This window comes from Rhinopithecus bieti, unplaced genomic scaffold (genome assembly GCF_001698545.2).
Source record: "Rhinopithecus bieti isolate Rb0 unplaced genomic scaffold, ASM169854v2 scaffold_41082, whole genome shotgun sequence".
Classification (NCBI taxonomy): domain Eukaryota; kingdom Metazoa; phylum Chordata; class Mammalia; order Primates; family Cercopithecidae; genus Rhinopithecus; species Rhinopithecus bieti.
In genome coordinates this window covers 1,671,745-1,689,277 of record NW_016817890.1, presented here as the reverse complement: position 1 = coordinate 1,689,277, position 17,533 = coordinate 1,671,745, and the positions used below count along the sequence as shown (strand labels likewise).

Genomic DNA, 17,533 nt, shown 5'->3' with positions numbered 1-17,533 from the left:
TGGTTTTTAAAAAAAAAATTTTTTTTTTTTTTTTTTTTTTTTTTTTTGAGACAGAATCCCACACTGTCACCCAGGCTGGATGGAGTGCAGTGGCACAATCTCGGCTCACTGCAACCTCCGCCTCCCGGGTTCAAGCGATTCTCCTGCCTCAGCCTCCGGAGTAGCTGGGATTACAGGTGGGTGCCACGCCCGGCTAATTTTGTATTTCAAGCCACCATCTCCCTCCTTTCCTCTCCCAGTGTCCCGGGTGTGTGGCTCCCCAGCTCAGGGGCTCCCTTCCCCACTCCATCTCTATCCCTGGCCTGTCCTTGCCTGCTGCTCCAGGCATCAGTTTGCCCCACATCTGGGGTGGGGCAGAGGTGGGGAAAGAAACAAAGGCTCAGTAAGAGAGCTTCCATTTCTAGAAACTTTAGAGCCATGGGAAAGCTAGATTTTTCTTTCTTCTTTGCTGGGGGTATAGTAGAGCTTGCAAAATGCAAATCTGAGATAAAAAAAAAATTGAGTATACCAAATATCTGTTGTTCTTAGTATTGCTTCCAGTTGCAAGTCAGTTAGCTCAGAAGCTTAACAATGTGTTAAATTCATTATATATATAACTTCAACTTGCTCAAAATCTCATCCTACTTGGCTACAGAGAGGTGGAATATAGAGAGGTAGCAGTAGGAAAGCAACACGAGAAGAAATTCTGCAATTTCCAGGACAATTGCCCTGCAGAAAGCAAGTCACAGTGTCCTATTTTCAGCACTACAAGGAATGCAGGGGACTGCAAAGGAAGAACAAAACATAGGTGGCACTGGCTGGGTGGTGAAGAGTGACCAGCAGCTTCTAGGAGGCAACTGGGGCCCCTTCTATCCCTTGTAGCTTAATCAGCTTTATGGGGTCTATTGTGTGCTTCACAGCATCTGAGGGCAGTGATGAAGAAGGTGTGTTAGCCATCCTCCACTTGGGCATTTTAGTGACCTCTCAGAAGGGCCAGAAAAGGATCAGTGAGAGAAAATGACTCTCAGGGAACAGGGCCTGGAGTAGGGCAGAAAAGATGGGGGGGCCTTCCCAGAGGGGTGGGGCATGAGCATCCTTAGGCTGGTGTGTTACAGTGTGCGTGGGGTGGACTGCAGAATGGCAAATGCACAGGAGCTGGGTGCTCCTGACAGGAAATTCTTATTTTCTCATCCCCAAGCATGCTCCTCAGGCCCCAAACTCTGGAGTTGTCCTGATTCTTTTCTTCCTCTCACTGCTGACATCCAATCCATTACCAAACCCTGCTGGTTCTGCCTTCTAAACATGAACAGACCCTGACACTTCTCACCATCTCCATTGCTAACACGCATCCAAGCCAGCACGATCACTTGCCTGGACCACTGCAGCAGCATCCAATCAGTCTCCTGCAACCACTTTCTTTCTTTCTTTTCTTTTCTTTTTTTTTGAGAAAGTCTTGCTCTGTTGTCTAGGCTGGAGTGCAGTGGCGCAATCTCGGCTCACTTCAATCTTCGCCTCCCGGGTTCAAGAGATTCTTGTGCCTCAGCCACCTGAGTAGCTGGGATGACAGGCACATGCTACCATACCTGGCCAATTTTTATATTTCAGTAGAGACACGGTTTCCCCATGTTGGTGAGGCTGGTCTCGAACTCCCAGCCTCAAGTTATCTGTCCACCGTGGCCTCCCAAAGTGCTGGGATTACAGGCATGAGCCACTGCGCCCAGCCCACATATCCACTCTTGCCCCCCAGGCTCTTCCTACACCAGCCAAGAGTGAAACTTTTTTTTTCTTTTTTGAGATGGAGTCTCACTCTGTCTCCTGGCTGGAGTGCAGGGGCGCAATCTCGGCTCACTGCAACCTCCACCTCTTGGGTGTTCAAGCAATTCTCCTGCCTCGGCCTCCTGAGTAGACAGGACTACAGATGCGTGCCACCACGCCCAGCTAATTTTTGTATTTTTAGTAGAGGCAAGCCTTCACCATGTTGGCCAGGATGGTCTCTATCTCTTGACCTCGTGATCTGCCCACCTCAGCCTCCCAAAGTGCTGGGAGTACAGGCATCAGCCACTGTGTCCAGCCAAGAGTGAAGCTTTTTAAGAGATAAGACATACTACTGAAAGGTAGGGACTACACCCCGCTCTGCGTCTTTCCACCACACCTGAATCTCCACTCACTCCCCTCTAGCTCCACCGGCCTCCTTGCTTTTCCTTGAGCACAAACATGCTTCCACCTCAGGGCCTTTGCATTTGCTGTTCCCTGTGCCTAAGATACTCTTCCCCATGTAGGTGAATGGCAGATTCCCTCCCTTCTTTTTTTTTTTTTTTTTTTGAGACGGAGTCTTGCTCTGTTCCCCAGGCTGGAGTGCAGTGGCCGGATCTCAGCTCACTGCAACCTCCGCCTCCCGGGTTCACGCCATTCTCCTGCCTCAGCCTCCCGAGTAGCTGGGACTACATGTACCCGCCACCTCGACCGGCTAATTTTTTGTATTTTTAGTAGAGACGGGGTTTCACCGTGTTAGCCAGGATGATCTCGATCTCCTGACCTCATGATCCACCCGTCTCGGCCTCCCAAAGTGCTGGGATTACAGGCTTGAGCCACCGCGCCCGGCCCAGATTCCCTCCCTTCTTTCAGGTCCCTGCTCAGATGCCACCTCCCCAGAGAGGTCCTCCCAACCCTCTCAATCTGCTTACTCTTGCCACTTCCTGATGTGCTTTCTGACCATTCCCAACCCAGAACATAAGCCTCATGAGGGCAGCCTCTGTCCCAATCACTGTTGTATTCCTGGCACCTTAGACTGTACCTGGCACACGGCAGGCTCACAACCAATGTTTGCTGGATGGATGACTTTCTCTTACCTCAGTGACCTCACAAGGTTTTTGTGAGGATTACATGAGACCACAAACACAAAAGCACTGGGTGAACCACAAGATGTTGTCAGGGTGGGTCACCATCAGCTTGTCTCTTGGAGAGCCACTCCTCCTCCAAGGTTCTGCTCAGCAGCTTTTCCTAAATACCCCAGGGAGCAGAACGCAGTCACGCTCAGATCTATGGGCCTGCAGAGCCTGGGACCACACAGCCCTCTATTAAGAGTCTGATGACACGGCACAGCTGGTTGGTCTGTCTCCCCCTTCAGTCCACAAGCAAGTTTCTACCTGCAAGCAAGGGTAGGGACCCTGTCCTATTCATCTTTGACTCTCCAGGCCTCAGCATGGAGCCTAACACATGGTAAGGATAAAGACTTGTTGAGCCAGCAGAACTGTTTGGGGGCAGAAGTCATGTCTGGTTTAACTTTTTTTTCTTCCCTTTCATGTACATATTTTTGGGTTTAACTTAGTCTCCAGTGTTTGGCACTAAGCACACGACACTAAACTCCAGCTGAATTGGCCTTTTCCTTGAAGGAAGGGTGAGAGTTAGGCACCAAGAAGGCCTGGCAGGCATATCAGCAGCATCTGGAAAGGCAGGACAGGGAAACGAATGTGGAGCAGGTAGAAGATTTCTTCTTTTGTGGGGGAGGGGTTGGGGAAAACAGAGTCTGGCTGTGTTGCCCAGGCTGGAGTGCAGTGGTACGAACACGGCTCACTGCAGCCTTGACTTCCTGGACTTAAGTGATCCTCTCGCCTCAGCCCCCCAAGTAGCTGGGGCTACAGGCGCGCACCACCACGCCTGGCTAGTTTTTGTACTTTTTGTAGACGTGGGGGTTTCGCCATGTTGCTCAGGTCTCAAACTCCTCAGCTCAAGAGATCTACCTGCCTTGGCCTCCCAAAGTGCTGAGATTACAGGCGTGAGCCACTGAGCCCAGCCCAGGTAGAGGATTTCTATTGGAGCAAATAGACTCCAATAGTGGACTGGAGTGGAAATCATTACTTAGATGCTGTAAAGCAGCCTTTTCTCTCGCCCTCACAACAAGCCGTGGCAGTGGGCAACAGATGAGAGAACAGACATTGAGAGAAGTCCAAACATAGGCCCAGGATCACATGGGTAGCAATGGAGACAGGTCCCAAACCCAGAACTACTGACTCTCAATCCAGCGCTCAGCCAAGGCCAGTTATGAAAGGCCACAAATATCCTGTGGGGAGAGAATTCCCAATCACCCTGCTGAGCCAGGGAGAGCCACTGGAGGGCTCTGGCCCCGGGGAACAACATGAAATTCTGACCCCTCAGGGAGGTGGTCAAGGGAGATAGTGCTGGCCACCCAGGCTCAGCATCTGGCATAGGGCAAAGTTGTCCAACTACACAGCCATTTAGTCTCAGCTCCAGGGACAGCTGGTACCACCTCCTGCACAACACCAGCAGGATGGGTGAGCCCTCCCCCATCCTACCTCCAAATGCCTCAAAAGACCAGAAAACTACAATTCTGAGAAAAGAAAGGCCTGAGTCAAGCCCAGGCTGGGGATCAGGGGAACTGGGCTTCAGTCTAGACTCAGCCACTGACATTCTGAGGGCTTTGAACAAACCCTTGCTTTTCTTTGGTCTCAGTTTCTCCATCCTTGGGGGCTTGTTGAGAGCCTCTCTACCTCTGACATCTGACTGATGAACTCTGCAGCTGGACAAAGTTGGGCTCTGTGATACTCACCATCTCTGTCCATGTCAGCAACCGTGGCATCTGGATACAGAACAGCATTCATGCCATAGCAAGCTTGCACGAGGCAGCAGCGGGCAGCGTAAAGAACTCTGGTCCATCAATGAGGGAGGCAGTTGCTGTCCCAATTCTAAATCTTAACTTCTCTGTGACCTATGGCAAATCACAGTACTGCCCTGAACCTCAGTTTCTTCCTTTCTAACATTGGGATAAACAATGTCTATGGCACAGGGTTGCTGTAAGAGGAGAGAACAGAGAGAAAAACACTCAGAAAAAAGCAAAAACAAAAATATATGTCCACGCCGGGTGAGGTAGCTCACACCTGTAAGCCCAGCAGTTGGGGAGGCCGAGGTGAGAGGATCACTTGAGCCCAGGAGTTTGAGACCAGCCTGGGCAACATGGTGAAATCCATCTCTACAAAAAATTTAAAAAGTAGCTGGGCATGGTTGGTGCATACCTGTAGTCCCAGCTACTAGGGAGGCTGAGGTGGGAGGATCACCTGAGCCTCGGAGGTTGAGGTTTCAGTGAGCCGAGATCATGCCATTGCACTCTAGCCTGGGTAAGACCCTGCCTGGGGGAAAAAAAAAAAAAGGCCAGGCACGGTGGCTCATGCCTATAATCCCAGCTCTTTGAGACACCGAGGCGGGCGGATCACCTGAGGTCAGGGGTTTGAGACCAGCCTGGCCAACATGGTGAAACCCCGACTCTACTAAAAATACAAAATTAGCCAGGTGTGGTGGTGCATCCTGTAATCCCAGCTACTTGGGAGGCTGAGGCAGGAGAATCACTTGAACCCAGGAGGCGGAGGTTGCAGCGAGCTGAGATCGCGCCATTGCCCTCCAGCCTGGGCAAAAAGAGGGAAACTAACTAACTGACTGACTAAATAAATAAATAAATAAATAAATAAATAAATGCCAGACACTCCTGTGCAGATCTAGGTTCCCTGAAACCAGCAGCGTCAGGGTCCCAGAGGCAAGCTGGCAGCACTAGGGAGGCGAGAGCTTCTCCTAAGCAGGCGCCTGAGGGGGAAGATGTCCAACTGCACAGCATTAAGGCTCCAGGGGCAGCAGGCACTGCCTCCTGCACAATACCAGCAAGGTGGGTGAGCCCTCCTGATACTGGATCCTCTATCTCCAGGGGATGCCCTAAGGGTCTCCCATACGCTTCTGATAACAATCCAGCTGGCTGGGCTCTGTCTGTGGTGGGAGAGACAGGGCATGCTTGGAGGGCCTCTCCCTGCCTCCTCTCCCACCACACTGGGGATAGTTTGTCACCTCAGGCCTCTAGGAGCCACAAGATGTAGAGTGGATAGGAGAACCGAGCATGCTCAGATGAGGCTGCCCTTTAGAGGACACTGCAGAGAAAAGATGAGGACATGGCCAGCTGCAGGGCTTGGTCCTGGTGCCAGGAGGGCCCAGGGCTCTAGGAACAGCAATTGCAGGTCAGGCCTCTCCTGGGGGAGAAGAGGGGCAGCAAGAAGTCAGAGATTAGAAGAGGGAGGGCCCTCTGAGACCATCCAATGCAACCCCTCTATTTCACAGATGCAAAGGATGAAGCCCAGAGAGGGGATGGAACTTGGTTGAGGTTACACAGCAAAGTGGTAGCAGAGCTGGGACACACACCCAGGATGGCCCACTCCAAAACTGGTCCTTGCTTGGAATATGGTGCCACCCCCCCAATCCACTCCCACTTTTTTTTGAAAAACTACCTTCTATTGAGTGCCTCACTTCGATGCTCTGTATACTTCAACCACATGATTCTCCTAGCAGCCCTCTGACACAGGGACCACCCTCCTCATTCTACAGCTGAGGAAACCGGGGCAGAGAGAAATGGTCTGACTCTAGAGCCACAGCCCCAACCATGCTGCCTGCAGCTCTGAGCCCCAGTTTTCTGGACCAAATGGTGGGTATGGGGCACAGGAGCCCTGGTTTATTGCCAGGTCTGTCACTCCTTTGCTGTGTGACCTTGGTCAGGTCACTCACTAAACTGCTGGTCTCTCTAAGACCCCTAGCAGTAGCAGTGTGCCCTGGTTCTGTGTGTGCCTTGCAAGGAGAGAAGCAGGAGCTATCTGGCACCCTAGTAATGGGGAATGGAGCTCCACTGTCAGTAGCTCCCCAGACTGGGTCTAGCCTGCAGGCCTCTGCTCAAAACCCATGTGCAATGCCTCAGGAGACACAGTGCAGCCCTCCAGCACACGCCACTGTGGGAAGGGAAAATTACTACCGGGCCCTGTGCCTTCTCATTTAGTCTCAGCAATGCCATGAGGTAGACACTACTGTTTCCATTTTCCAGTAGAGAAATTGAGGCTCAGAGCTTAATAAACTAGCTCAAATGACACACAGCCAGGAAACAACCAAACTGGTATTTGATCCCAAAAGCCAAGCTCTGCCCTCAAGCCGGGCCTGGTAACTGCTTCCTGTTGGCACTCTGGTCCTCAGGGCACAGGTTCCAGAGTAAGAGCCCACTGGTGACACGCTGAGCACAAAGGGCCAAGAGCTCCAGGCAGGCTGAGAAGCTGCCTGCTTGCCTACTTGTCTGTCAACCAGCCCACCCCATAGAAGTAAGTGCCCCATGCCCAGGAAGGAGATAAGGAAGGCTTTGTCAGTGCCCACTTCCGCCTGGCCTGTGCTGGCTGCTGGGACTGGGCAGGGCCTATCGTGTGAAACCGCACATGGCATTGGCATGAGGTGCACATGCCTCCCTCCAGTAGGGCAGGGGAGATAGCTGGGACAGCCAGAACTGCAGAAGCAGCCACCACTAGGCAGGACAAGGAGGCTCAAGAATTCAGGTGGGAGCCATGGTTCTTTTTTCTTTTTTGCCACCCCGCCCCCAGACCATGGTTCTAATCAGCCCAGTCACACAGCTTCCAGTTGAAATGGGGATGTTAATAATAATAATAGTGGCTGGGTGTGGTGGCTCATGCCTGTACTCTCAGCACTTTGGGAGACTTGACCTGGCCTTGTGGTCAGCCTGGCCAACTTGGTGAAACCCCATCTCTAAAAAAACAAAACAAAACAAAAGGCCAGGCACAGTGGCTCATGCCTGTAATCCCAGTACTTTGGGAGGTCAAGGTGGGCAGATCACAAGATGATGAAGGCAGACAGTCTAGCACAGGACCAGACAAAGCGTACTGCAACATGAAGTGGGGGTACCTCCTACTATTAGAGCAGGACTTTTTCTCATCACTGTTCACTGCCACTGGAATGAGTGTCACTCCATGACCTCACCTTGAAAGCAGATACCAGGGCTAGCAGTCCCTCCCCAACCCCCACCCTCGGCCAACAGGGCACTCCCAGACAGCCCCGCCTGGTTCCCTGATTATCATTGCCACGGTGCTTTCTTAATGAGCTGTGGCTCCAGGGAAGGGCGGAAGCTGGAGCACCAGGAGCCATTTCAACTGCCTGGTACCTGGTACTGCACTGTGACGTGGTAGCTAAACACCCGGGACAGGGGGGCCCAACTGGCCAGTACCATGGAAATCTTATCATGCCAAATGCTTCCTGGGAAGGAGCAGGGTGGGTGAGGCAAAGAAAGGCCTAGCCCACGCCCGTCAGGGTTTCATTTCCTGATTCTCTTTTTGAGACGGAGTCTCACTCTGTTGCCCAGGCTGGAGTGCAGTGGTGTGATCTCAGCTCACTGCAACCTCCGTCTCCCGGGTTGAAGCGATTCTCATGCCCCAGCCTCCCCAGCAGCTGGGATTACAGGCATGCACCATCACACCCGGCTAATTTTCGTATTTTTTAGTAGAGATGTGGTTTCATCAGGTTGGCCAAGTTCCATCCCCTCTCTGGGCTTCATCCTTTGCATCTATTACTTGCTGGCTCTGTGACCTTCCCTGGGCTACAGCTTCCTCACAGATAAGATGATGGGGCTGTGTTAACTTTTCAGAGATTTCCTGGCCTCAAGTGACCCACCCCTGCTTGGCTTCCCAAAGTGCTGGGATTACAGGCATGAGCCATCACACCTGGCCCATTTCCTGATTCTTGATGTCAACCTAGGTTGCAATCTCGTAAGTATGGGGGCCCCCTCTTTATCTTCTTGAAGCTGAGGAGACCCAAACACTGAGCTAGAAGAAGTGTAAGAGACTACTCAAAGCCAGGACTTCATCTAAGAGGTCAGGGAGTGGGGTCCTAGCTTGACTTCTTGGGGATGGGAGTGATCCTGGTGGGAGCAGGGAACTAAGGCCCAGGTTTGGAGGTAGTTAGGACAGGAAGGGTGCTGTGCCCTATTGGGTCAGCATCTCCCGCCCCATCCAAATGCCCACTCCCCTGCCTTCTTAGACCAAAGGATGTGCCTTCCAGGCACACTTCACTGCCTGGAAGTCCCTCAGCTAGGGACGGGAGAGAAGAACTGGAGCCCTGGACTTTTTTTTTTTTTTTTTTTTTGAGACGGAGTCTCAGTTTGCTGCCTAGGCTGGGTGCAGGGGCACGATCTCAGCTCACTGCAACCTCTGCTGCCCCGGTTCAAGCAATTCTCCTGCCTCAGCCTCCCGAGAAGCTGGGATTACAGGTGCCTGCCACCACACCCAGCTAATTTTTGTATTTTTAGTAGAGACAGGGTTTTACCATCTTGGCCAGGCTGGTCTTGAACTCCTGACCTTGTGATCTACCCACCTCAGCCTCCCAAAGCGCTGGGATTACAGGCATGAGCTACCGTGCCCGCTCTGAGCCCTAGACATTTTCTAAAGTGCCTTTCCACTGTAGCAGGAAGCCCTACAGTTAAGAAGTGAGTCGGTCAGAGCTGAGCTCTGGCCCAGAGACAGTGAGAACCCTCCAGGGGAGTTCCCACTGCCCAGGAAGAGGCAAAGTGCAGACTTCTGGGAGTCAGAAACCTTTGGTTCAGTTTTGACTCTATTACTTGCTGGCTCTGTGACCTTCCCTGGGCTACAGTTTCGTCACAGATAAGATGATGGGGCTGGGTTAACTTCTCAGAGGTTTCCTCTAGCTCTGACAGCCCACGATTTTACATAATAACCAGAACACATCACTTTTCATTTTGCTTTGTTCTTTCATGTACATTATATCATTTAAACCTCATGGTATCTCTCTGAGGGTCCTCCTACGTTAAAGATGAGAAAACCAAAGTTCAGGGCATTTAAGCCTGAGAACACACCCAGAAAGGGAGCAACAGAGCCAAGATTTGCACCCCGGATTCCGGAAGCCAGATCCTGGGTTCCACCGAGAAGGAAATCTGCCCGGCCAGGGTGAAAGGCCGCAAGTGACTGGTTTCAGGGTCCCTCACAGACTCTCAATCTTAAAGCTATTCCCTTGATGCAGATAAGGAAACTCTTTCAAAAGATCCGATTTAATTTAAAAAGCTAAGCTGCAAGAGTACAAACAGCATGATTTTGTTTGTTTGTTTGTTTTGAGAGCAAATCGCTCTGTCACCCAGGCTGGAGTGTAGTGGTGCAATCTCGGCTCACTGCAACCTCTGCCTCCCTAGTTCAAATAATTCTCCCACCTTAGCCTCCCGAGTAGCTGGGACTTCAGGCACGTGTCACCATGCCCAGCTAATTTTTGTATTTTAAGTAGACATGGGGTTTCACCATGTTGGCCAGGCTGGTCTCCAACTCCTGACCTCAGGTGATCTGCCTGCCTTGGGCTCCCAAAGTGCTGGGATTATAGGCATGAGCCACCATGCCAGACCAGCATGGTTGCTTTTATGCCAACTTTTTTTTTTTTAGGCAGAGTCTCGCTCTGTCAGACTGGAGTGCAGTGGCATAATCATGGCTCACTGCAGCCTTGACTTCTTGAGCTCAAGCAATCCTCCCGCTTCAGCCTCCCAAGTAGCTGGGACCACAGGCCTGTGCCACCATGACCTGCTAATTTTTTATTTTTGTAGATACAGGGTCTCCCTAGGTTGCCCAGGCTGGTCTGAAACTCCCAGGTTCAAATGATGCTCCCACGTTGGTCTCCCAAAGTGCTGGGATTACAGGGGTGAGCCACTGTGCCCGGCTTAACATTTTTTATGAAAAAGCGGTTCACACCACTGTAGAGAAAAGTCCAGGATGAACTATTCAGAGTGCTCAGCCTGAGAAGCAAAGGAGTAAAAGGGGTATGACTTGCATTTTTCTTGTTTATATACTTAAGCAGTGTTTGAATTTTTTTTATTTCTTCCTTTTTTCTGAAAAAAAAAAAAAATTCTGGAGGGAAAATGTTCTGAGCACCTGCTCTGAGTCAAAATTCAGTATTAAACACTTTACTGTCACAGATTATTTCATTTAATTCTCACAAAACCCTATGGAGTACAAGAATGCTCAGAGCAGCTTTATTCACAATTGTCAAAAAAAGGGAACCAATCCAAAAGCCCATCAACAGGAGAGTGAGCCAACTGTGCTGTATTCATACGCGGTAACACCGAACAGCAATAAAATGAACAAACCTCTGCCACATGTGACAGTGAAGAGGAATCTCACAGAGAGGCTGAGCAAAAGCAGCCAGACACACAAGAGTACCTATGATTCCATTCAGATGAAGTTCAAGAACAGGTAAGATCAACTGATGATGATCCAAGTCAGAATTGTGGTTACCCCAGAATTATCTGCAGAAAAATGACACAGGTCAGATAATCAGCCTACAGGCATATAGCAGGCAGGTAGTGGAGCTGGGATTCAGACAGGTCTGTTGGACTCTGCAGTCTCTATTGGCCCCTGACTGCCCAGAAGGATGCCTTGAATCTCCACCTGCAGAGCCTTCTGGGCCCCTCTAGAGGCAGTCTTGCTCCTGGCTTCAGAAGTGGGGAGCCCCTTGTCCTCAGTGCTAAGCACCCGTCCCTGTGGTTCGGTCACATGGAGACCTGCTGCTTAACTAGCAAGGTGACAGCAGCCAGGTCCACGACTCAAGCTCTGGGTCTGCTGGGAGCAGGGGACAGGAGGAGGACTGCTCTGTGCCAAGGGAGGGTGCCCAGTGCACACTCACCACTCCTAACTAACCCTGGCCCACAATACAGGAATTTCCAAGCAGAGCTGGGACTGGGCTTGGCCCCACCCACTGGGCCACACTGCCTCACACTTTCCCCAACTCTTATAGACCCAGAAAAGTCAGACCCTGCCAGTCACCCTAATCCCTATCCTCAACCGAGGACAAGACCAGGAGTTTTGAGGGACTCAGCTCCCCCAGAAGCACCTGCATCTTCCTGCTCTAAATTCCCAGCCCTGCCCAGGCTTCCCTCCCTCCCCTCTGAAGGGAGCCACCACCTGCTGCTTGGCACGGATCCCCCTCTCCGGCTACATCCTCTCCATTCTCCCCCCAACTCCTACACAATCCCTGTCCCAAACAATTTCCTGCAGTTTCCCATCTGATCAGTTTCTTAGGAAGGATAATTATCCATGGAAGGAGGAGGCGGAAAATTCCCAGAGCCAAGAACACTGGGGAAAAAGCTTCATCTAGTCCCTTCTCCATCAGCCAGGAAAGCCCTCATCCTAAACACAGGCCAGTCATGGTCCATGGCTCCTCCAGAACCTCTGCAGTTTCCCCATCCTCAGGAAAGAGCCCACGCTCCTCTGCATTTAATCCAAGGCCCTCTTGATCTGTTCTAACTTAGGTTTGGGCCTCACTGCCATTCCATTGTAAGTGGTAGTGCCAGATGGAGCCCCATCTGCCCCCAGGGACCACCTGCAACGTGCTGTGTCCCTGCGGCACTTCAGCCTGCCTTGTGTTTTAGCTGTTTACGTGTCTGTCTCCCACACACAAGTGTCAGCGCTTCCAGGGTGGGAACCACCAACCACGCAGCTGTGTCTGCTGCATGGTAGGTGCTCAGAGGCAGGCTGAAAAGAAAGTGGGACAGGCAGGAGGCTGCCTCACCTCTGCAGAGGGAACGATGTGGGAAGAAGGACCACTTATAGCATCACAGGAGAGCCTGGACTAGAGGTCGGGGAGCTGAGCTCAATGCAGCTCTGCGGCCCTTGAGCAAGTCACTTCCGCCCTGGCCTCTGCTTCCTCTGTGAGCTGAGGGGGTTGGGACAGGCTCTGTCATCATGTCAGACATTTAGAAGCCCTTACTGCTAGGTGCTCGCCACAGCATTCTCATTTAACCTCCACACCTTTGCACACGGGGACCACACAGCTGCCAGTGGGGGAGAGGGGTTTCAGTCCAGGTCTTTTGATTCCCTAACCCCTTATCTTTTCCTCCTGGACTCCTGCAGTCTCTAGGATCCCTCCCAGCGCTAAAGTCTGGTTCTGATTCTAGGTCTGCCCTTTCCTGAGCTGACAACTGCCAGGTCATGACCATAGGGTTTAGCAGGGAACAGGCATGTCCAACCCTGGTGTTCAGCAACGCCACGTCTCCCACATGACAGGTCTGGTGACTGTTTGCCTGCAGGCGCTGAGGCTCACCAAGGGAGGGGTGGCCGGCAGGAGTCCAGCAGGGCCTGGTGACCACTCAGCCCCTCCCTCCCCCACGTGCCCCTGAGGTGACCACTCAGCCCCTCCCTCCCCCACGTGCCCCTGACTCCACGCCCACTCTGCTCCAGCTCCCTGCTAGCTGCTCTCCTAGGCTGCAGCTTCCATCTCACTGCTGGCTTGGCCAGTGCTGCCTGTCGGGAAGCTTTACTCTGTTGCCCTCATAGACCCAGGCTGAGCTGCTGGTAGGCAGGGCACTCTGGGGCCAGCCCAGGGCCTGAGCCGACTCTATCACACTCCCAAGCTGTCTGCACATCCCTCCCCAGGTCAGACCATGTCATGCTACTCAAGAGCCTTTGATGGCACCATACAGCACCATGAATCCTAGCCCCAGGCCCATGGGCCCAACATGATCTGGCTTCTGCCCTCTTTTCCGTTCTCACACCACGCTTCCCTTCTTCCCCCGCACTTCAGATTCCTCAAACACACCCTTCTCAGGGGCCCTAGTCTTTGGAAGATGGGCTCTTCTTGTCCTTTGGGTCTCAGCTCAGACGCCAGCTCCTTAGAGAACCCTTGTTGGCCATCCAGCAGCCCCACCTCTCCCTCATGTCTGCCTTCCTCAGGACACTTACCACTGCCTGACACTGCTGTGTTCACATCCAATGCTCCATGCTGGCATGGGAGCTCCCTGGCATCAGGAGCCTCTTCTGTCGTGTTCCTGGCTGTGTCCTCAGATCCAGAATAGTGTCTGACATGGGGGCAGAGGCAGTTGGTGAGGCGTGTGCTGCACGTTAGACTGGACAGTCAGGGAGGCCTCTCTGAAGAGATGATGTTTGATGTGGGACCTGAATGAGAGCGCCGGCATGCGGCAGTCTAGGGGCAGTGCTCCAGGCTGGGGAACGAGCAAGTGCCACAGCTGTGTGGAGGAACGGGCCTGGCAAGGCAGATGTGCGTGAGGGACACAGGAAGGCTGGTATGACTGTAGGAGGGAAAAGGCTAGAGGGGCATGAGGTGGAGAAAGGGGTGGGCCACGCTTTCCTTGCATTTTCTCCCAGGTTCATCAGGAAGCATTTGAAAGGTTTTCAGCAGGGCGAACACCATGCTCTGGTTTACAGGTCTCAAAGCTCCCTGTGGCTGCTCTGTGGAGAGCTGCCTGCAGGCAGACAGCAGTGGAGCCACAAGACCATTTGGGAGGCCCGGGAGTCACCCAGGTTGGAGATGCTCATAGTGGAGATGGAGTGAAGGGGCAAGCCTTTGACAAGTGTGGTTGTGTCTGCCACCAGTCTGAGGAGCCCTGGCCAAGTCTACACCCCTCTGGAGTTCCAGACGCTTCATCCAGCCCCACCCACCTACCCAACCCAGTCTTATTTCCCACTGACTCCTCACCCAGACTTTTCCTGCAGCTGGCTGGGCCCCCCAACAGGTGCCTGTTCATACCCAGTACTCAGAGCTTGCAAAGAGCCTTGACCAGTGTCATGGCCCTTGCCTGATTGGTCACTTTCCCTCCCTCTTAGAAGCGTCTGGTGAAGGTGTTTGCACAAAGATCTCTGCTCCATGCTCATTCTGGCCACATTTCCCCCCCTCTAAAGGTCTCCTGTTCTTTGAGGCAACAGCACAGCAATCATTGAGCACTTAATAATTCCCTGTTTCACTTTCCTAAAGTAGCTGTAAGCTAAATAAAGCTAGAAACCATGACTCGCACCTTCGGGGCGTCACATAGTGCAGAAGACAACGATGCTCTAAGCGAAACCCTCAGAACAAAGCCAGGCACTGGCAGGGCCTCAGTAAGCGGTAGGTAGCTCTGTCCTCACTGCCTGTACCAGGGCGACAGCCATCACAGGTGCTCACTACCCCACAGGTGCAGTTAGCTTCTCTGCCTAGCCAAGCAGGTGAGTGAGGTGTGTTTGGGGAGGAGGTGGAAGGGTTGGAAACATCCCCATGAGTTTCAGAAGCAAAGGTCAATGGTTCTGCATGATCTGTGGCTCTGCATCATTCACGTCTCTGTGCCCTTCTCCAGTTCTCCCCTCTGTGTGAGCTAAGCACACTCATTCTTTTCTTTTTTTCTTTTTGAAACAGAGTTTTGCTCTGTCGCCCAGGCTAGAGTGCAGTGAGGCAATCTCGGCTCATGGCAACCTCCGCCTACTGGGTTCAAGCCATTCTCCTGTCTCAACCTACCAAGTAGCTGGGATTAGAGACTTGTGCCATCACACCTGGCTAATTTTTGTATTTTTAGGAGAGACGGGCTTTCACCACGTTGTCCAGGCTGGTTTGGAACTCCTGACCTCAAGTGATCCGCCCATCTCAGCCTCCCAAAGTGCTGGGATTACAGGTGTGAGCCAATGCACCTGGCCAAAACACTCATTCTTAACCCTGAGGACCCAGCTCAAAGCTCTGGGAAGCCTTTCCTGACCCACCCACCTCCACTCCTCCCTCCTGCGCACCAACAGCTCTGCAGGCTCCTGCTGCAGCACTTCACAGCACATCACAAGTGCCTGTTTACATGCCAGCCTCTCCCTTGAGGCTGGGATTATATTTATCCATCTTTCCATCTTCAGTACAGTATTTATCAGCACGAATCCAACTGCTGAACATGTGTCTCCCCACCTCCCAACTAAAGAACAAACTCAGACAATTCAGCTCACGGTCTCATTTGCACCTCCAACCTCAGTACTCAGCTCATCCCAATGCCCTCCAGTCCATATACCTAAAACCATCCTCCAGTGCTTGACCCCACCCTCACCTCTTCCTTTAAGGCTCCAGGAATAGTAGCAACTCCCATTACTGAGTACTTATAATGTGCTCAGGGCTTTACAGATATCAACCCCTTTAGACTGGGGAAACTGAGGCTCAGACAGGATGATGTAGCTTAAAAAGGGCACACCTTCTCCCCTTAATACTGGCATCACTCACCTAGCACTTATCATAGCTGGGACTATTTTTAAAACCATCATCTGTTCTGCAAAATTGAGTGCTTTTATAGCTACACATCAAGTTGTCATACAAAATCACATTTTGCTCATTAAATGTTTCAGGTGATCAGTCTTGCTACTCCAGCTAGGTGGGGTAACATAACATAAATGTTATGTTGGAGAAATAGCACAGGACTTGGAAGGGGAAGCCCTGGAGTCCAGCTTAAACTGTGCCACAGTCAGGCTATATGACACTAGGCAAGTCACCTCCACAGGCCAGGCGTGGCAGCTCACGCCTGTAATCCCAGCACTTTGGGAGGACCAGGTGGGGGGATCACTTGAGGTCAGGAGTTCAAAACCAGCCTGGCCAACATGACGAACCTCATCTCTACTAAAAATACAAAAATTAGCCAGGCGTGGTGGCACAAGCCTGTAATCCCAGCTACTTGGGAGGCAGGAGAATCGCTTGAAGCAGGGAGGCAGAGGTTGCAGTGCGCGAAGATTGTGCCACTGTACTCCAATCTGGGTGACAGAGAGAACCTCCATCTCAAAATAAAAAATTAAATAAAAAAAATTTTAAAACAGGATAAGTGACTTGCCCAAGGTCACGGTGCTATAAAGTAGTGAAGCTGAGATTTGAACACAGTTCTGTCAAGTTGCAAAGCTTGTTTTTCTAACCACCATGCCTGTGGGCATGTTTCCAAAGGGAACTGCTCTGGGACATTCTTCTGCAATCCAGAGGTTCTGCCCCAAGTAGAAGCTTCTGGCTGTGCCCAGTGAGATTTCACTCAAGTATCTCATCTAAATCCTACATATACTTCAAGGCCTAGCTCAGTGACCACTTGCATAGCCTCCCGGGATCTTCCCAGGTACAAAGTTCTCTCTCCCATCTCTAAACTCCCATAGAATTCTACCTGTACTTCAAATCACACCCCCTTTCTACTGTCTGACTGTTCTGCATCTGAACCGCATTTCTCAAGGCGTTGAGCTCGGTAAGAAAAGCAGTTCTCATGCATCTCTGCACCTTCCACCAGCAAGGCAGGTAGGGCTCAGTCAGGGAAGAGCGGGGGTAGGGTGCCTGCTCCCCCTCCCCCATCTTGCTGTAATCTGAGTCTTAGGCTTTGCCCAGCTAGATGAGTTGGCCCCGCCTCACACTGGCATAATGCCTACCTGGTACAGCATCCAGATTCCTGGGGGCCCTGGCCACTGGGGAGGTAAGATCTTATTCCCTGGCTTGATGGCAAAGATGCTATAAAAAGTACAGCACCTAAGCTCAACACTGGCTTGGGATGGATTACACGACCTGAGGGATTCAATGCGTGAAGGCAGAAGCCTCTGGGCTGGCTCAGAGGTCCTAAGACCTGTACTTGGCTCCCCTGTAAGGACCAGTGTAAGGACCACTGGTTTCTCTGCCAAGGACAGCTCCCTAATAGATAACCCAGGAGGAAGCTGCCCTTCTCTAGGCTTAAAGGGCCCACTGGAAGAACTGAGATTTGCCAGTGCTACCAATATCCAAGTCAAAAACCACAGCCCCTCCTCTTGATCCACTGTCCAGGTCTTACTGCCTAGAGACGCCTGAGTTAGTTAACAGAGCAGGGAAGAAGCCTGCCTCTGCCATTAATTCATGTGTGGCCTGGGGCCAATCATCTCGGACCTCAACTGGAAAAAGAGAACTTGATCAAAACATCTCCAATTCCCCTTTGGGCCTGGGGGTTACAAGCTATGATAAGGAT

At 51.9% G+C, this 17,533-nt stretch overlaps 1 protein-coding gene across 7 annotated transcripts in view; it reads right to left on the bottom strand.

Moving 5' to 3' along the window:
- The window catches only part of SLC9A1 (solute carrier family 9 member A1), a 58,628-nt gene that overhangs the window by 28,450 nt on the left and 12,645 nt on the right, over positions 1–17,533 (bottom strand). For 2 of the 7 annotated variants that reach the window (XM_017856440.1, XM_017856442.1), the window contains 3 exons: positions 13,524–13,639; positions 11,007–11,092; positions 4,547–4,788 (listed from right to left, as the gene is read on the bottom strand). The exons of 2 other annotated variants lie outside the window; for them this stretch is intronic. In XM_017856440.1, the coding sequence (XP_017711929.1) occupies positions 4,547–4,598 (52 nt within the window). In that variant the 5' untranslated portion in view covers positions 4,599–4,788; positions 11,007–11,092; positions 13,524–13,639. Of the gene's footprint in view, positions 1–4,546; positions 4,789–11,006; positions 11,093–13,523; positions 13,640–16,970; positions 17,509–17,533 lie in introns of those variants that run through there. 3 more of the 7 variants (XM_017856441.1, XM_017856443.1, XM_017856444.1) reach the window with 3 other exon arrangements.